We start from the raw sequence: 20,713 nt of genomic DNA, 5'->3' as shown, positions 1-20,713 counted from the left end.
AGGGTCAGACCAGCATTACCACCATTTGTCCACCATCCAGAACTGAAATGTCAGTGCTGACATGTACACATAAGGAACTGTTTGACATTGAAATTGGGTCTTAAAAGAACTGTTGGCCCAGAAAGAAACTCACTACAGACTGATTCATTTGCCTGTCACCATAACCATTATTGCTTGTCTCATTTTTGGTTCTTATAAGTGTATTTCTAATAGCACATGATCTCACTCATCTAGGGGAAATAATGAACAACATAGACTGATGAACAAGAACAGACCCAGAAACAAGGAGGCATGGATCAGACTGTCGGGCCTCAGAGGGAGGGTAGGGGAAGGTGGGGGTAATGGGGAGAGATCAACCAAAGGACTTGTGTGCAAGCATATGAGCCTAACTAGCGGTTAAGGACAACAGGGGTGTGGGGGCATGTGTGGGGAGGGGTGTGGGCTGGGAATGGGGGGATGAGGACAAATATGTGATACCTTAATCAATAAAGAAATTAAAAAAAAAATAAAACAGCCGCTAGTAATTAATAGGGGGAAAAAAAAAAGAAGAACATGATAGCGACAGTGGCGGATGGTCCACTCAGAGGACAGCGTTATGCATGTGGGTCTGAGTACCGATCTGACGGTAACAGCAGGCCACTGACCACAGCTTTCAATCTTATGGGAGGGAGCCTGCACAGTGTCCACTCAACGCCTGGGAGAGCTGTGACCTTGTGTGGACCTGAGGGCGTCCACATAGACCAGGAGGTGGTAGAAGAGCTTGTCAAAGTTGCGGAGTTATCCTGTCTCAGCGGGCATAGTGGAAAATGAGGGGAGCTGGCAAAATACAAGGCAATGAAGAGCTGAAATTCTAGGAGAGGAAAGTGGCCAGAGGGCTTGCATTTGGGGTGGTGGGGAAAGATGGCAAAGGTGAGAGGTAAGAAGTGAATTGGTCTCATAGCTCCTGGTGGACTCTTGGCACCAGGTGTGTTGTCACCTCGGTTACTGTAGGATTTTAGGGGTTGGGGGTGTGCAGAGTGTCATCGATACTTGCTTTTTTGGTGCTTGTAACCTCTGTAGACAAAAATTTGGCAGAGAAGGAAAGGGAAGAGATGGAATGGTAGCTCGAGTTTGTGGCTAGATACAAAGCTTTGCCCACGAAATGAAGAACCTTTATAGACAGAAGGAACCAGTAATAGTTACTGAGTGCTGCTCTCTGTAAGAACTTACTTGATACTGACTGTCTGGCTTTCTGAGTAAGAACAACACGGGTGGTATTAATGGACTTACATTGCACTAATGCCCTGTTCTGAGGTATCTGTTTGATTTAGTCTTATCTTCAACACCATCGCTTTTGTCCTCCGCACTGTATAGATGAGGCATAGAGGTTAATTAAACTCGCTCAAGGCTGGAGCGTGAGTCAGAATCAGAACCCAGGCATCCAACCCACATGACGTTGCTCCGGAACCACTACTTTATGTGGCCCTACAACATTTCACGTGCCAACTCTTCGTAGTTATCATGTGACAGAGGTGCAGTCAATGAAAACAGACCCCCAGCGCCAGGCAGACATCCAAATGCTACCCCACGGTTAAACCAATAAAACAAAGCAGGGCCCATGTTGGCTTTTGCACTCAGGAACACAGTTGCCTCAGGTTATTTCTACCCTCAGAGAATTTATTTCCTGTTTTTAGAGCCTACCTCAGGCACGGCAAACACTTGGAAAACAAAGTCGTGATTATTGCTAACTGATTGGCCTGTCTTAGATTGTGCAGATTTCTTCTCTCTTTTCTTTCCTCCTTGATGCCTTTCCACTAGCATGTTTCACAACTGGTTCACATAGACAGAAACAGAGGATACAAATACGGTGATAGCTATTCTGGCGCCTTTGAGGCCATTCCCTAAAAACTTACGTGGAAGGAAAAAGGCGAACGGTAGCAATGATTATCTGAGGTTATAGATTCTCTCCCCTGTCACCGTGCTCCATTATCCTGGACCAGTGAAACTTGGTTGAAAAGTGGAAATCAGATTGCACTTATCATTTTTAAATGTAAAGTCAAGAATACTTAATGTAAGATTTTTTTTAAAAAAGTCTCAAATTCCTTGGAGCAATTGTATACAAGCAAAAAGATGTCATGATATGTTTTAAAACAGGAAGTCACGAACAGCATATTATTAGTTGAGAATACAAAGGTGATTATAGAAATTATGTGCAGTTGTAATCAAGAAATGTCCTGATATCGGTGACTTTAGCCTATAAAAGCACATACCCACTTTTCTGAGTTAATGACATTTTTCAACATTGATAAAATCTTTATAATAATGATCTAGACATGTCAGATGTAAAAATGGGAGGGTTTGGGCATGTGATGAGTAATTTTGATTCAGAAGCATCCTTGAGACTGTTGTATTGCTGTGTTAGATGATTTGACATATTTGTAGCCTTGTACACAGCATGATGAATTTAGATGGGTTCTTGGAAACGTCCAAGAACATATCTAATATTTGATTGTGCTATAGCTTCTGTTACAGCTTCAGTGACCTTCAGTGAATGTTGACCTGGTTATTCATGAAAACGTCATTGATTTATTCCCCAAGAAGGAAATTCAGGTGGACTTGATCCTCGCTTCTATAATTAGTTATTTTGAGCAAAAGCTAAGTATTTAATATGTTTGTGGTTAATGGCATATGCTTTATATATTTCAGATAGGAAAAGAACATGTGGGCCTAAAGGCTGTGACTGAAATCCTCCAGGATATTCAGTATAAGGTAAGTCACTGTTTTAAAGGAAATAAAAATCCTGGTTGTCTGAGAGGTCGGTCCCCAAAGGCCACCCTCAGGCTGGAGGATTCACTAAACGGACTCACCAAAAAGCTGTTATTCTCATGGTTGTGGTCTAATGCAGCAGAAGGAAACAGATGAAAACCCAGTGCAGTGAAAGGCTCTTGGGCATAAGTCAGGAGAAACCAGGCACAGTTTTCGGGTGGAGTGGCATGGGGACACCCCTATTCTCCCAGCAGTGATGTGGCATAACACGTGTGAGGTATTGCCAACCAGAGAACCTTACTTGACCTTGGTGTCTAGGGTTTGCATGCCTGTGTGACTGACCTCAGCCACTCGGACCTGAGCCCTTCCACCCCGACCCTCTGCTGAACTAGACATTCCTCATAAATCACACGATTAGGACCAACTTACCTGGTCAGACTGGTACAACATGGGCCAAGGTCTCCGGCACACACAACACTCTCTAAGGCAGAATATTCCAGGGGCTCAGAGATGGTCAGCCAAGAGCCAGCCAAGGGCCAGTCTTTTTTTTTTTTTTTTAACAGATATTTCTTTAAAAAATATTTTTTGAAAAAAAAATGTGTTGTTGTTTTACTTTTCAATTACAGTTGACATACAATATTATATTAACAAGGGCCAGGCTTGAAGACAGGCCATTTTTTGAAATGTGAAGATTTGAGCAACCCAGGCCTGCTGGGTGAACACTTTCCGCCCATTGGTTATAGGAAAGTTGTGTAAACAAAATGAATAGAAACTATGGCAACCTTACCTCACAGTACTTCTGTACAAAAAAAGAAAAAAAGAAAAATAAAGACAAGTACACATAAGCCATAGGATAATGTATTTCACAGAAGGTGATGAAGATTGGTTTGACCCTGCAGTGACTCGGCCTAGCATTGCTGGGAAGCCAAGTTCTGTTGTAAACAATACCTTTATGCTTCCATGAAGTCAATAGAATCTGAGTGACCTTGGAGGCGACCCAAAGCCAAGTCTGAAATCCATCTGGGAATGAAGTCTGATTAGCTCTATGCTAGCACAAGCCCATTGCATCTTGAACCAGACAAGAGCCTCTAACAGAGAGAGAGATCTGAGCGCCTCAGAATGAATTCAGGTACCAAGGGAAAGCACCGAGTAGTCAAAGAAGCTGGTGAAAAAGGGTGTGAGGACATAATTTTTGACTGACATTTGTCTGATAGAAATTAGGTGGAGAAATTTTCCTTTATTTCTTCAGCTAATATGACGTAAGTCAGGAGGATGGTGGGAGGCAAGTAAGCTGGATTCTTTTTTTAAAAAAATATATATTTTAATTGATTTTTAGAGAGAGAAATGAAGAGGGATAGAGAGATAGAAACATCGGTGCGAGAGAAACATCAATCAGCTGCCTCTTGCACGCCCCGCACCGGGGATTGAGCCCACAACCTGGGCATGTGCCCTGACTGGGAATCGAACCAGTAACCTGTTGGTTCACCAGTTGATGCTCAACCACTGAGCCATACTGGTCGGGCAAGCTGGATTCTTTAATGAGTCAAAGAGTCTCTAAAAGTAAGGAAGAGACGTAGAAGTTAGGCATTAACTTTCTCTGTTATGTCTGCATTCACAGAGTAATCTTATAAGAGATATCCAACTGCCGTGACATGTCTGTCTGCCTCAAAGGCCTGAGCAATTTAAATAGCACTATTTATAATAATGGCTATTAATATGATTATTGAATAAGGGCACAAATACTTTCTTTTTTCCCCCTAAATATATTTTCATTGATTTCAGAGAGTAAGGAAGAGGGAGAGAGAGAGAGAAATATCAGTGATGAGAGAGAATCATTGATTGGCTGCCTCCTGCACCAACTCCTCCCTGGAGATCGAGCCTGCAACCTGGGCATATGCCTTGACCAGGAATTGAACCTTGAACTCTTGGTTTTTAGGTTGACACTCAACCACTGAGCCACTCCGGGCACAAATATTTTATTTGAAAATGAAATTTAGCTTTGATAAAATTGATTTGAAAGAGAATGTTTTCATGGGAGTGTCAGATCTCCCTCTCTGGAGGGGAGATCTGAGAGCTGAAATACCAAGTCCAAATGGGACAAAATGAGAATTTGGGAGGTAGGTTGTGATGCCAAGATCAAAGTACGAGGAGGAAAGTCAAGTCAAAATAATTACCTGAGCCAGGGTTCAGGCATTTTACTCCAAGGCCCAAGTATGGCTGTGCTAGGAGCAGGAAAAGTAGGTGACAGGGGACAGACAGACACTAGATAGACAATTGTACATTTCACATCAGGAATTACAGGGAAACTGGACGGTGGTAGAAAAGGAAATAGCATAGACTCAGAGCAGGAGTGTCTTGTTGGACCCAGCCACTGTTGTTCCAATGAGAAGATAGAATGAGACACAAATCTATGCGGTCCAATGATGTCATTTAGAAAAGATGTCAACTGGGATTCTTCAGTGCTAATAACTCTTTTATTGTAAAATTAAGAAATTTTATGTTAACATGGGATAATTTTATTTTTTATTTTTTAGGGGAAGTCCAAAATAATACCCTGCTTTAATCCTAACACTTTATTACCAGGTAAGTGTACATGGATGGATTGTATAAAGATGAATTTTAACTATGGATTTGCATTCATTGCTTTCCTCAGAATATATAACTATGTATTACTCCAGTTAATAAAGGCTCTTTACAATATATATACTAGTATTCTCTGTGGTAGGTAACCCTTACCTAAACACGAGAGTAAACCTTTTGAAATAACAAATACTTTACCACTAGTTTCATTAATCATGAAGGGTTTCCTTTTTGTAAAAATTGCTACCTCTTTGTAAGCACCAGCATAATAATGTAACCTTGTTATACTTCTAGAATTGATCAGTGAAGTTTTTATTAATCTATAGAGTGAAATAAACTTGACATCTAATTTTATAAGGTAACCTTTTTGCAATGATACTTACTTGTTAATTCTGATTATTTAGGTCTGCCCTAAATAGGTAGGGATTGTGTATAAAATACTCAGAATATAATTTGTAGTTAAAGGCTATTTTGTACAAAATGTTGGTCTTTACAAATCTCTACCCAAATTATGTGAAATTCCTTGGTGTTTCAAATGTAATCAAATAGGTCGATGCATCTTATCTTCTACTTTTTACATTTAATTGCTCTACAGCAAACCAAACATTTACCCATCGTATTCAGTCACGAATTTCTCTAATACAGAGCTAAAGATTTTCATAAGAATAGTTTCTTTTATCCTATCATAATATGCTTTTAAAAATTTGTTGTTAAAAAAGCTATACAGATAGAAGTAGCTAGAGCAGAATGGTTAAAAACACTGGTTTTGAAGCCAGAATGCTTTGGTTGGAATCCTGGCTCTGCCAGGTATTAGCCCTATGACTTTGGGCAAATTATGTAACCCTTTGTGATTCAGTTTCCCCATCTGACAAATGGGGCTAGTAATAGGAACTATCTCATTGGTTTTTTGTAAGGGTTAAATGAGTTAATGTTGAATAGTTCCTCCCATGTAGCAAGCTTTCAATAAATATTAGGTGTAATTAGCTAAGTCCTCCACTAAAGTAAAAAAAAAAAAACAAGTATGGGTACACTTTTGCTAAAGTGACTAAATTTTACATATATGTACACATCAAGTGTATATGTATTAAGTTTATATATTAAGTTTATATAGTATATTTGGATATACATAATAAACCACTGATAGAAACCACTATAAATAATAGAGGACTCATCGTGTTTTCCATCAATTATTTTCTTTATGATGATTAGTTAAGAACACATGTGAGGTTCTAGTTTAAAAATGACATCAGTCTGAGAAGTGTTATTTGGACAATTTGTAGTTTTGAAAATTATTGTTGGAGTCTCAAAATTATGATTAATTAACATGCCTTTGTGTGACATGTCCACGTGGTTGCACAGATCCTCTGCTGCGTGACTATTGGGTGTATGAAGGCTCGCTCACTATTCCACCTTGCAGTGAGGGTGTCACCTGGATATTATTCCGATACCCTTTAACTATATCCCAGCTACAGGTGAGTGCGGTACCTTAAGTCTTTTAGAGTGAAGTTCTGAGTTAAAGGTTACATTTTGTTTCTGTAAAAAGGAAATGTCGGTTTTATGTTTTAACTCCCTTTAGATCAGTCACTTCTTTGCAGATGAAAGTTAAATGGCTCGAACTTGTGAAAGCAATTGAAAGGTCAGGGATGAACAAAACCCAGCCATCCTTTATGATCTGTATTTTTTAAAATCAGTTTTTATGGAGTAAATAGAAGTCGCTGGAATAGTCAAACTTTTTGATTAGTCTAGTTATTCTTTTATGGGGGTTTTCTCAAGCATGGAGAGGAGAAAGGTCTTGGGAATATAGTGAGAATGCTGGTTATTTCTGTAAGTCACACGTGGGCTTTGAAATAGCTCTTCTTATGCTAGCACAGGAAAAATATGTATGAAGAAGGATGAGGTATTTAGAAAGAATACCCTGAGAAGTTCTGGATTGTTCTGAAGCCCAACTTTTCGTCACCTCCCTCCCCCACTGTGGGCTCTGAATAGGTGCTATAGATACTAATGCACAGGGAAGTAACCTGGTGGAACAGGAGGCAACATAACTATACTGTTTTTAAACAGGGACTTTGATATTATTATAAAAGAGGTACTTTACGTGTCTCCTATCCTCCAGGGATCAATGGGATCCCTGTTCTGGAAGGCTATATTTTCCCTTCATGCTGGAGCAATACTCTACAGCAAGCATGTCAAACTCGTGGGCCACAGGCCACATGCCTCATTCATTTGGCCCCTGTTAGCCTTTGAGTTTGACATGCTTGCTGTACATAAACCAAGTTTTCTTTAATAATATTTTATTATATCCCCTGCCATTTTATAAGTTCACATTTATTGAGTTTATGGTTGTAATTGGATTTATGGTTGTAAATATTTAGAGTTTGAGATATGTTTGAGACATCCAAGAAGGGGGTATAATATATAGGTGGTGGTTGGAGCCATAGTATAGAAGAGGAGAGAAAAGAAGTGCAGAGAACTGAGACTGGCAGTCCCAAGGGGCACACCTTGGAAGAGTTGCCCCCAGGGAAGGTTTGAGAATTTTGAAAGTCAGGAGGTTGATGTGATGTCTGGAAGCCAGGGGAGGTGTGAAGTTCAAGAAGGAGGGAGTAGAGAGATGAAGAGTATCAGATTCTGAGCACACATTTAGTTAGAGATGGAAAAGTTTACTTGGATTTAGCTACAGGGAGAGATCTCAGACTTGGGGATGAGATCGAAGAAGCTTAGGGTCTACAGTCATGTGTATTTAGCATTACAGTTTTTGTTTAGGGGTAATTTTCTTTAAAACTGGTAAAAATTTTAGTGAAAAATAAAGTTTTTTCTCTATAACACAATACATTTCTATTTTTTTAAACTAAGGATTAACCTTGCTGAGCCACAAGAAAGAAAATTCTCAGTTTCACTTAGAATTCCATTAAGGATTTCCTTGCTAGTCTGGTTTAGGGAATGTTAATGTTGAGCTGTATTCTGAATGTTACCTGATGTTCTGTACACGTGAGATATAATGTTTTATTATCACATTGACCAGTGTGCTATGCTAAACTCCAGAGATAAATCATTGTGCCTTTGGGTCTCACTGGCTTCAAAGAAAACCTTGCTTTGTAACGTCCCCTAAGGAAGGCCAGTGACCGTCTAACTCTAGCTCACTAAGTCATGTTCCTCGATAAAGGGGAGCCTAAGCCAATAATCTCACCTGCTCTGGAAAATAGATGACTTTTGCCCTGGTGGTTAGAGCATTGGCCTGTGCACTGGAGGGCCTCCGGTTCGATTCCCGGTCAAGGGCATGTACCTGGGTTGCAGGTCTGATCCCACCCTCGGTAGGGGTGCTTGTGGGAGGACAACCAATTGACGTGCCTCTGTCACATCGATGTTTCTCTCTCTCGCTCCCTCTCACCCTCTCCTCTTCCTTCTGTCTCTAGAATCAATGGAAAAAATATCCTCATTCCTTGAGTGAAGATTAAAAAAAAAAAAAGAAGGAAAATTGATGACTTTGCAGTTAGCTGTAGCTTTTCAAGAGGAAAAAATTTAGGTGCAGTTAGCACAAAGCTCCCTAGAGCATCTGTTCAGAGGGCAGCAGTGTTAAAATGTGAACACACACACACACACACACACACACACAGACACAGGCATGTATGTTAAAATGCAATTTGTAGTGATTTAGAAAAAAGTTATAATCTTAAGAGAATATACATCAGTCTGTTCTTGACTTAAGTGTCTCACTGTTGCTGCTCATACAATTTCAGAGAAAGCAGAGCCAACATAGAAACAGTCTAGAGAAAACAGTAAAAATGAGAATCTGAACCAAGAAAAATTGAGGTCTCATATTATTGCACTTAAGAGCAGAAAAAGAGATAAAGATCGAGAGAATGAGAATTGATACATAAGATAAAAGGAATGGCGAATGGCAGGTGGAGGCTCTACATAGCTGGTGATATTGAGAAATATGAAACTTGTATTGAGGAAAAAATGTTTCATCTTACATCATAGGGTTAACATATGTGATTAAGCTGCTGGGTATTAGTATGGAAACAATTGCTCTCTCGAATGCATAATCTGCCACAGGATAATAATGCCTGCACCAGCCACATTAAAGAGACAAGCTCCAAGTCATAACGCTTTCCTGTGAAGTGCACAGCAGCTGGACGCAAGGAGGAGTTTTCGGCTGAAGTGTACGGCTGACAATTCCACCCATCGTGGAACGTTCCCATCTTCCTGAGAACCAGGAATTCTAGACTATGGAACTGGAAGTGCCTGCTTAGTTGAAGTTTTCACATTATGTTCGGTTAGCATACATAGGCTAAGGAAAACACACACAATTGGATGGATTTGAATGAGTGTAATTTTCTTTATTTTAAATGATCAATCACCATTAAATGCCTTTAAGCTAAACAATGTTCTAAGCGTTAGGAAGCCAAAGTAAAAAAAAAAAAAATTTTCAGCTCGATTGTCACATTTGGAAATGAGGTGCCATGAACATACTAATGTCATCGGATCCAACACCAGAAATTGTAAGACACAGAGCCATTAAAATGTGAACAATACTCAAAATTGACAAAATGTGGTATTTTGATATAATGGCATATATACAAGCATGTGTACACACTTAGACACACACAAATGCACAGACATGGATTGATCATTAAGTTTTACTCTCCTTCCTCTTCCTGCTCCCCACCCCCCTTTTTCTGCATTTCCCCCTGACTAATCTTCTATTTCTTAACTACCATCTCAAGCCTGTCTTTGTTATTTCCTGTCCCTTTCAACATCAAATGACGTCACTGAAACAAAAGATTATGGATTATGTTCACATGGTTTTTCACTGTGTGGATCTATGTTTGTTAGAACTTGGAAAACTATTTTCAATTTTGTTTCTTTTCATCTTACCTCCTCTTCATCCTGCCCCATTCCCTATTTCCTGTGGATTGAGAAGTGGGACTCTTCCTAGCTCCCTACAGCCTGAGTGAAGGCAGGGTGTGTGCCTGGCCTGCGGGGCCTGGGAGCACACCTGGATGGCCAAGGAGGTCTGATTACGTCCAGGACTCCTCAGCAGGCCTTTCTTGTTCTTGTGTTCCTCATGGGATTTGAGGGGCTGTTAACCCTAACACCAAGTTGTTGCAGGGCCACAGCATGGTCATGTTTGAAAATGAGTTCAAGTGCTTTGGAACAATTGTTGTAAATTGTTTCCTGTGTCCGTGATTCTCGAACAGTCTCCTGGAGGTTGCTGGGCCTCTCCCCAGATTTGCTGGTTCAGCAGTTCTGGGTAGGAACTTACGCCAGGAAGCACACTTTGGGAACCACTGTTTTTTATCTACCGGCATTTATCTCCGGCTGAAATTTCGACCAGCACTCTAGCACCAGAATGTCATTTCTGACAGCTGGCACTAGACCAGCCCTGTCCAATGGAAACAGGATATGAGCCAACTACTAGATTAAAATGTTTAGTAGCCACTGTAAAAAAAGTCAAAATAAGAGGTGAAATTAATTCAAGTTGTCTATTTTAACACAATTTATCCAAAGTAACATTTTAACATGTAATCAATATAAAAAAATCACTGATATGATATTTTGCATTCTTTATTCACACTGACTTTCAGAGTGCATTCTGCACTTCAGCAGATCTCAGCTTAGACTAGCTGCATTTCAAATGCTCAGTGGCCACATGGGGCGGGCGGCCACTGTGTTGGACAGTGCAATTCTAGGACTTTCTCTCTCCTCTGAGACTCCCTTTTTCCTTTCTTAAAATGCACTATTTTTAGGCACTTGTGGGAAATTTTGTTCATATTTCCAGAGTGTCTTTCAGGATAAGAGAGCACATCCCCTGTGGCTATATACTCTGTAAATGTGTAATTTTTGAGTAAGTTTCAGTATGTGCGGCTTATCAGTCATGATCGTAAAGTGAGGATCATGTGGCCGAGACCAGGCTGGGGGTTGGAGTAAGAACACAGTTTTCATCAGTGTTCTGGGGAAAGGCTCTGCTCTGAGCTCTTCCTCAGGAAAGAAGAAGATCAGATTAAAGAGTAAGTGATGGAATGAGGGTTGGTATATGGACGAGAGGTTAGTAAGGAAGGGGAAGCGATGATTTGACAGATGGGGTAGAAGAAAATGAAACAAACAAAAATAGCAAGGCTGCAGTACCTGAAAGGTGGATAGCTACATACAATCTCACTCTACGTAAGACTGTTTAAGTACAGTTTGCTTTCAGCTTTATTTGAGTGCTACCATAAGGAACTATATTATTCTAATTCACATATCATCATAGTCTGATGATAAAAGAAAATAAGGTGAGAACACCAACTTTTATGTTTTAGTTTTCTCTTTTAACATGATAACCAATGATCTGTAAGTCCCAATAAGTCAGTTGGAGGATGTACATAGGATCTTGGGAACTCCTAAAAATAATTAGTGCCAAACATCAAACCCTGGACATTAGCCCCTTAAATGCACTCATAAAGAAAGCAGCTCAAAAGTCGAACTGTGAGTGAATAGCCTGGTTGGTTCATGAGTCAGTGAAGGTTGGAATAAATGTCTTAACTTAGATCAATTGGAGTGCAACCCAGGTTCAGTGAATAGTGAATATGCCCTGCTGCCTTCAGAAGATGAGGATTTGTCTCTGAAGAGTGGGATCCCACTTTTACGTTGGTTAAAAACAAATGCCATGCTTAAGTAGAGTAGCATTAAAAATCGACGAAATCACGCATACGGATATATATGATAATGATAGTCTCTGTACTGCCTGACATTTGAATTTTGTTGAAGACTTTTATCCTGGGATATTATTTTTTAAATTTCTCACTATCTCTCATTTCAGTGTGGGATAACGCAGTATGCACTTGAAACCATTTGAAGTGACTAAAGGGTTTGAGGGGTGGTTACTTCAGAAACATTGGCATTTCAGAAAGACGTGTTTTTCTCTGTTGATGTTTGAAGTCTTCAAAGTGTTGCTCTGATCAGAGAAAAGCATTTCTTGTGAAATGGTTCTCTCCAAGAACACAGTGGTCTGAGACGGGCCCGCTGTTGATTCAGATCTTCTCGTCTAGAAGCTGTTCCCACTGAAGTGTGCAGGGGAGGCCTGGAGCTTGAAAGGCTTATCATCAGTTTACGATACGTAAATATAAAGTTAACCTCGCTTTAAAATAAGCTTCAAAGCCCATGAAAGTGGAGAATTCCTTAAAAGATGTTGAAGCGGTCAAGTTTCTAGTCCATGTTGCTCATCGGGGACCCTGCCCAAGGTTATAGGTTCTGGTGGCAGCTATGACATATGGTTCCATGGAAACTGAATGCGAGGAGGATGATTTTTCCATTTTCCCAGTCAACTGGTTTATTTTTTTTCAGTCTACTTTTTGCATATAAAATTGGAGTTAAATATTTATCCAAAATGCTAAAGGTTTGACCTCAAAAGAAGTTGGCTAGTAGATATCAAATACCATGTGCTTGGACATTATGCTGAATACTTTTCATGAAATATTCTATTTACTTCTAACACCATCTTTGCCAGTACTGTGACTTCATCTCCCTCGTACACATGTGGAAACTGAGGCATAATGAGGTGAAGTAATTTGGTTGTTGGGGTCTTAAGTGGCAGAACCAGGATGAGAACCGGCCTTTTGATGACGAGCCCACTGCCTTCACCTTCATAATCTTCTTTTTGAAAAAGCATAGGATCCTCTCACTGACCAGGGTCCTTCCCACTCCACACTTAGGGAAAACTGAGTGAAATACATTCCACAAATAAGTACAGGGGATTCTCATGCAGCCTTGACTCTAGAAACCTCCCAGACATGGCATGCAATAATCGCCACTCATATCCCCACTCGAAGACCCTGAGAAGGTCTAGTGATAAACCATTATGTAGATTAAACAGCTAATTGCTCATCTGACTGGCATCTTTATATAAATACAGATATTACTTTAAAAAAAACAGGACAGTTGACACCTAGACTTAGGAAATCAAACATTATTGGAGACATGGAAAAATAAAATATTAGAAGTCAGATTTCTAACCTGGATTCTAATCTAACAAGCCATTTAATTTGCCCCCAACTCTATATTCCAACATGTATATGTGGGGATTGGATTAGAATCTTGTGAGATTCAACTCCTTTGGGTTCAGTGAACTTCTACTTCAGAAAAAATGCACATGTAAATTTTTGCATGTCATTGAGGGGTTTCATGGGCCCACTAAAGTCCGTAGGAGTTTTTAGGTTTTTATTAGTATCCCTGCATTAGTTGATTCCTTGCATTTTCTTTCACTTTATGAATGTGGAGACTCTATGGCTGTGCTGTATGAATAAACCTTTGTGGTATAACCCTCTGATACACAATGGACTTTTGGTCGATGGATGCTGATCAAATCACATTTGCTCAGCATCCATGCAGGATGTAGGTTCTCTTGAATGGACTAGAATTTCTGAAGAGGTGGCCATGGAGCTGGGAAAAGAGCAGGTGGGCTTGGAAGTGTCAGACTTGGTTAATTTGGTTAAAGTATCAGTTTCTCCTTTTGCGTAAGGAATGAAGACTGTCTGAGTCATGTGACTGTGAGGCATTTAAATGAAATAGTAGACAACGAGCCCTGTAGATAAGTCATTCCCTGTAGATGGGAATGAGCCTGGCGGTGTTCCTCACATGTCTGCTTGTTGCTTACATACTTCTCAGAGGGCCATGTCTGGCAGGCTACGGATTCTTAGTGGGTATAGACCTGGAAGGTCAGAGAAACTGCAGTGTGGCTGATGGGAAAGGCCCCTGGGGACTATGGGAACAACCTCTTCACAGGTAAAGGGAAACCTCGGGACATGGAGAGGCCACCTGAGAAAGGGAAATGAACTTGAAAATTGATATTGTTAAGGGAGGAAGTTGGGTTTAAACTTTTGGGAAATTAGAGGTATTCTTTGGACCTGCGTTCTCCAAAGGGCTGGAAGAGCAGCAAAGAGAGTCTTTGGATGAAGGAAACCTCCATCTAATAAATCTAACATTTAATCAGTGTTGATGTACAGTAACATCAGAACTTATTAATTAAAGATGTACTTGGGAAGCCTATGAGAAGACGTTCATTCATTCACTCTTTCTTATTATCCTGCTGGCAGGCATGAGAGATTTTTGAGAGAGATGCACATCATATTTGCATTAACAAGTCCAGCAGGTTTTCATGACACCTGTACGTACTTCTCTGGTCTTCATTTCTCTTGCAAGGATCATGACTCATGTCTTAGGTCTGGAAGAATTAAGTCTGTTTCCCTGTTTTTGAAGTTCAGTTTTAATTTTCTCCTTTTTAATTGTGGCAATGTATGCATATTTTAAGTCACTCTTGTTGATGTCCGGTAAATGATTAACCTACATTTTTCTGCTCTTATTTTCAGATTGAAGAATTCCGAAGGCTGAGGACACATGTGAAGGGGGCAGAACTCGTGGAAGGCTGTGATGGGATTTTGGGAGACAATTTTAGACCCACGCAGCCACTTAGTGACAGAGTCATCAGAGCTGCATTTCAGTAGCCAGAGGGAACAGGAACAAGCCAGGCTTCCTCCGGTACGTGCAGGCGAAGTCAGGAAGTGGGCACATGGTTGTGTAAACCTACCAGACCAAAGGTACTCCCGTGGTGATCCTGATAATTCAGCAATATGGATTTTATTTTGGTAAAATGCATGACACATTCTCAAGCCCCATTAATTTGGAAGTGAGGTGGTCTTTAAAAAGATTTCATGCATTGTTGAAAAGAATCTGCAATCCTCAGATTTTCCCACTAGAGCAGCCTTTCATTCCAAATGTTGCTTTAATACTGATTCTCCTAAGGACAGAGAAACAGGGATATGCAAGCACCCCTTTAGTACTTTACTGTGTTGAACCCTTGAAGCTTCAGCAGTCACCTCCTCATGACAGAGGAACGTGAAGGAAGGGACTGGAGGAAGGTGTGAGCCTCAAAGCTGACCCTCATTGTCTGACACAGATTTGATTGTATTGTTTTTGGGGTAGGAGACGGCAGATCTGTCGTGCATGAAAATACTTGTCCTAGGGAAGTGCTATTATTTGATAATCAAGAAGCACTGGTTAATAATCAGAATATGGTATTTTTTGATTGATTAAAACATAATACATACATTTTTAATATATTGAATTCAATATATGGATTCCTTACCCCTAAGGAGCTAACAAAATAAAACATCACAAACATGGAAAAGATAAAGTCTACAAAAATGACTGTACACTGAATTATTTCTTTACCTTGTGAATTGCCTAAGAGCGTGTACAGAGGTCAGCACACGGCCGGCAAGCCACTGCTTCCCATAAGAGAGTCGTATCTGTTGAAATACTTTTCTAGGGAAGCAGGACAGAGCTTTGACTGTTTAGTGGACCATTGGGAGTAGATAGTCACATATTATGCAAGCGGAACAAGGAATAGAAATCTCTGGCGTCCAGGAGCTCACAGTCTCGTGAGCTAGACAGTCAACACAGGAGTAGGAAAAGGTGATCGTTTCGTCCATGTGTTTCCCAATCCAGTCTCCTTGCCGCTCTGTTATTACTACACTGTATGTACCCAGGACCCCAGCCAAACCGTCTGTTTACATCTGTGATTGTGCTTCGCTCACACAGTCCTTCCTGCCCCACCTTTTGCCTGTTGAAATCCTTGCTACCCTGCAGGCCCAACTCCAATACCACTCTCAGCAGGAATTCTCTGCTTCTCCTCTAAATTGTACCTCTCATTTCACATTATTTCTTCCATTTAACTTTGTGTATTTCTTTTTTTTTTTTTTTTGGTTAGATTTCAAATTTCTTGAGGATTGACACATATTTATTTTACTTTGAATCCATCATGACACATAACTTTGTATCTTGAATGTCCAGGCAAATTACAAGCTCCTTAGCAGTATAATGTCCTATATTCCAGTCATTCATTCCTTCTCAGTTTCTATGTTAGACACTACAGTGCCTTTCACCCTCCTAGTTTTGAAGATGGTGACCAGGCAAGTTGCTTTTGGCAGGAATGAGAAGAAACTTGTGGTAACTCCATGAATGAGAAGAACAAAGAAATGCAGCAATGGAGATTTCCGATAGTAGGAATATCTTTTGCAAAGGTCCCAAGGGGCTACTCCTTGTGGAGGAGGTAAACATTTAATGCACTGGGGTACCTGAAGGAAGACCCCGTGAGCCTGCGGATAGAAATCAAAGCAGGGAGTTAGGCAGGGCCCATTCTTGGAGGGCCTGCCAGCCATGTGAAAGCATCTTTATTTTATTGTTGATGCATTGAGAACTTACACAGATGTTTTCAGTAGATCACAGGGACTGGAGATCGAATGCACTGGATTGTAGTGGAAGGACATTGCAGAAGTCAGCTGAGTAGCCAAGGTGAAAGACATGGAGGCTCGGATTCTGACGAGGAGCAGGGGAAGGAGAGAGACGTTCATGTATGTGAGACATACCTTGAAGGTGATAGCTAGTGACAGATTGGATGAGGTAGAGGAGGGTGGATAGATGAGGTAGAGGAGGGTGGAAATATCAAAGATAAGTTTTGTGTGGACAGAGGGTAACTGAGTGACAGCAGGAAAGCTGGAGGAGGCTCTGTTCAGGATAGAAAGGAAAGTAAAGAGTTGAGTTGGGATGGTAATAGCTCGGAAGCCCCGGGGGCTGGGTCACAGTGAGGCAGGGGAACCCGTGTCTGCTGCCACCACTGCACCAGCCTGTTCCATGTGGCCCATGTGGGCACCGTCTTCACTGTGATGATCCCTGGCTTCCAGATCAACCACTGGGACTTCTGTGGGCCCTGGAAGCTTACGGCAGCCATGACCTACTACATCATGAAGCTGGCTGAGGTGGAGAAGTTAGCTGATGAATTGCACGTGCCATCTACCCCCGGAATGATGTTTGGAGACAATGTTTTAAGAATGCAGCATGGTTCTGGCTTTGGGATTGAGTCAATGCTACAGATGTTTTAAGATGTGTAAACAACTACCAAGGAAGCTTCAAGTAGCCTGGACGGAGGGTGAACATTCCAGGGAGGTTATTAAACCCTCCGTTTGGACCTATGCAATAGATTATAAGGGAACATTACATGGAGAATCACTCAAGTTAAAGGTAAATCATAAAGACAGAGTGCAGTTGAAAGCCAGAGAGCAGATTAAGTTTTTTGCAGAAGTTCCCTTGTTTGAGGATGAACTTCATGATCATGGAGTTTCAAGTCTAAGTATGAAAGAGTAATGCCTTCCAGCTTTTTCCTGCTGTTGCAGTTTTTCTTGTGAATTGATGGAGTGCTTATCAGGATGAATGACAGGAGACTTTACCACGAGGCCGACAAGACCTACATGTTATGAGAATATACATCACGAGAGAGCAAAATTGCTAATTTAATCCATGTTTCACCTTCCCTCTTCACGGAACCTAATGAAATATCACAGTATTTACCAATCAAGGAGGCAGTTTGTGAGAAACTAATATTTCCAGAAAGAATTGATCATAACCCCACAGACTCTCAAGAAAATGCATCTGTGGAGTAGAATGTGATGTACCGTATACTCACCGTGGAATCTGATGGAGACCTCGGCTGTGTGGATGGGGGAGTTTTTATTATGATCATTGTCTTATATAGGTGCAGATTTTTCTGTAGCTTTAAAGGGGGAATATAAAAAAGATAGTTGCAGGCAGGTTCCACTCCTCCTTACCCCCATGGCGCATGTTGAATGAGAGATGCCTGTCACTCACCAATAGTGGATCCACCATGACGGTAGCTGGAATTTTGAGAGTGGAGATCAAAGAAGATGTCTAAACTGAATATGGGGGTTGTTGACATAGAGATTAAACATATATATATATGTATATGTTCTAATGCTGCATAGGCATTAACTCATGAAATGTTCATACAGTCTTTGAGTCTTTATAGGTACATTAACCAAAGCACAGAGAAGTTAGGTCACTTGCCCAAAGTAATGCAGTTGTGCAGCAGCACTGGAAGAGGGACCCAAGAAGCCTGACAGAGGTCAGAGTGTCCCCACACTGGCGGTCAGGGTGGAGTGATGCCGAGCGATGCATGTTGCCACAGGACAAAGTTGAGTGTCAAGGGAGGAGGCAGAGATGCTATGTGATGCTACTTGATTCACTTACATATTGCAATGTGATTACTATTGTAGCATTGCCTAACACCTATCATGTCACACATATATCATTTCTTTCATTGTGGTGAGAATGAGACTTTCTTCTTTATTTTATTTTATTTTTAAAATATATTTTATTGATTTTTTACAGGGAGGAAGGGAGAGGGATAGAGAGTTAGAAACATCGATGAGAGAGAAAGATCGATCATCTGCCTCCTGCACGCCCCCTACTAGGGATGTGCCTGCAACCAAGGTACATGCCCTCGACCGGAATCGAACCTGGGACCCTTGAGTCTGCAGGCCGAGGCTCTGTCCACCGAGCCACACCGGCCAGGGCAAGACTTCTTCTTTTTTTTTAAAACAAAAGAAATACTGAAACTTTTCTTTATGCAGATGGAGGGGCTGACGATGCTGTTTCTCAGAGGGGCTAGTCCTAGCTGTGAAGTGTCTAAAGAGCTGAAAGGGGATGAAATCCTAAACAGATTTGCAGATTGACTTTTGTAGGAGAATAGACACTTCATGTGCTGTAATCGGAAGAAAGAAGAGGTGGTGGTTTATAGACTTAGTGAGTCTTTGACTTGCTTTTGTTATTTAAGGAAGAATGGGGAGGCAGCCAGGAGGGGCCAGAGCAGCAGGGAGGATGGGAGATTGGAGCAGGAGAAGGGTGGAAGGGTGGGCTTAACGAGTGGCCCAGTAAGAGGGGCAGGCAGTGAGGTGTGATGAGGTTTGTTCAACATGAATTTATGACTCTCTCTAGCCTAGGTTTAATATACTGTCTGTGATGATCAGTGACTATAAGTGACCCTTTTTAATGAAATAAGATTATCTTGAATTTTTGATCTATATCGTCCTAGACCAGAGGTGCCTCTCTAAATATCTAAATAGCCATCACTATTTTATCACTTTTATATATACACAGCACAATGAGATTATGTATATTTCAGATACTTAATATTCACTGTATGATAGGAAAATATTGTATAATTTTGAAAATCTTAAGTCAATTACAATTTAGGTATTTTGAAAAGGAGGATGGATTCATGTCCTTTTTTTTTGGAGGCTGAGATTACTTAAAGGAGGTCATTTTTCCAGAAATTCCCAAGAATGGTGCAGGAATTCTTTCAAAGGCGACCCCAATTCTTACTTCATCCTTTTATGAATACATTTTTGATCCTTTTATCTTGAAATATGTTATACAAATCTAGTTATAGTTCTACATAAAAATTATATTGGGAAATCAGACTTATGGATGTGTGCTTTTATTTTATATTTAATAATGCCCTAAGGCAGTAATTCAAATTTTTATTAAAGTGAAATGATTTGACAGTCAGACTTTGAATTTAATGCATGAATGTTTCATTTAAGCTCTTGGAACTGAAAAGAAAAAAACCCCACACTTTTTTCCTGGTAGTTCTCTAAAAAATGTTTAAAATAATTTAGATTTATTTTAGCTATGTTTTACTAAAATAACTTTAGTTTTGGGACTTAAAATGGCATTTTTTTTTTTTTGCATGACATGTCTAGACATCTGGAAGGCTTTGATAACCAAGACTTATTATTCCCATGAATAATCTGTAACTTTTCATATTACCATTTCAGAAGTAAGAACTCTGATTTTGTACTTGTATAGAGAGTTAGCATATAACTCACCCAGGTGCATTGCTAGTTCAGATTTCTGGGAGCCAGTTGACATTAAATGATTCTTTACCTATTGAATTTTCTATAGAAAGACTGAAAATATCAAAACTTAATAACAACAAACAAAAAATATGGCCAAGCATTAGGCCCAGTTTCTTTGTTGCTCTTGGTGTCATAATATTGGTACTAATCTACAATGAAATGATTATTTGTCTATTTCTTTCATTGAGAATTATCCCATTTTTAAAAGGCTATTCTTACTGTCTAGTCTTATCTATTTCCCCTGTGACTCAGGTATTCTTAAAATGCACACATGCTTACAGTAACTATAATTAATTATACTTATTTAATTTATTTTCTATAAAAAGCAATACCATAAAGCTCTTTAAATATTTCCTTTTTTTTCCTGTCTTAAAAGGGGAAATATAAGTATGTCCCAAATAGATTTTTAAAAATGCCCAAAAACATAGAAGAAAAAAGAGGGGTGATTAAGCAACCTTCTCTGAACTATTGCTTTGTCAAACTTGCCCTCGTAATTCTTTCTGGGTCTTTGAAGTCACCCTTGGCTGTGTTGAATTCTTCTCCATGTACACTTTTGCAATTAATAATGTTGTCTTCTGAGTGTTAATGAAGCTATAGCTAGCATCAATTCCATATCGGTTTTCTTTTATAACCTAAAAGAT

General features: G+C 40.2%; 1 protein-coding gene and 1 pseudogene across 1 annotated transcript in view; both read left to right on the top strand.

Annotated features, from left to right (window-relative positions):
- Positions 1-20,713, top strand: part of CA8 (carbonic anhydrase 8) — an 81,402-nt gene that overhangs the window by 48,608 nt on the left and 12,081 nt on the right. Inside the window, exons 5-8 of the mRNA XM_008143311.3 lie at positions 2,686-2,748; positions 5,280-5,328; positions 6,685-6,797; positions 14,670-14,838. Of these exons, the coding sequence (XP_008141533.1) occupies positions 2,686-2,748; positions 5,280-5,328; positions 6,685-6,797; positions 14,670-14,804 (360 nt within the window). The 3' untranslated portion in view covers positions 14,805-14,838. The remainder of the gene's footprint in view (positions 1-2,685; positions 2,749-5,279; positions 5,329-6,684; positions 6,798-14,669; positions 14,839-20,713) is intronic.
- LOC129147215 (TIP41-like protein) lies at positions 17,025-17,798 on the top strand (annotated as a pseudogene).

Source organism: Eptesicus fuscus, chromosome 19 (assembly GCF_027574615.1).
Source record: "Eptesicus fuscus isolate TK198812 chromosome 19, DD_ASM_mEF_20220401, whole genome shotgun sequence".
Lineage (NCBI taxonomy): Eukaryota > Metazoa > Chordata > Mammalia > Chiroptera > Vespertilionidae > Eptesicus > Eptesicus fuscus.
Note: the sequence above shows the minus strand (reverse complement) of the source record. Positions and strands in the feature narration are given on the sequence as shown.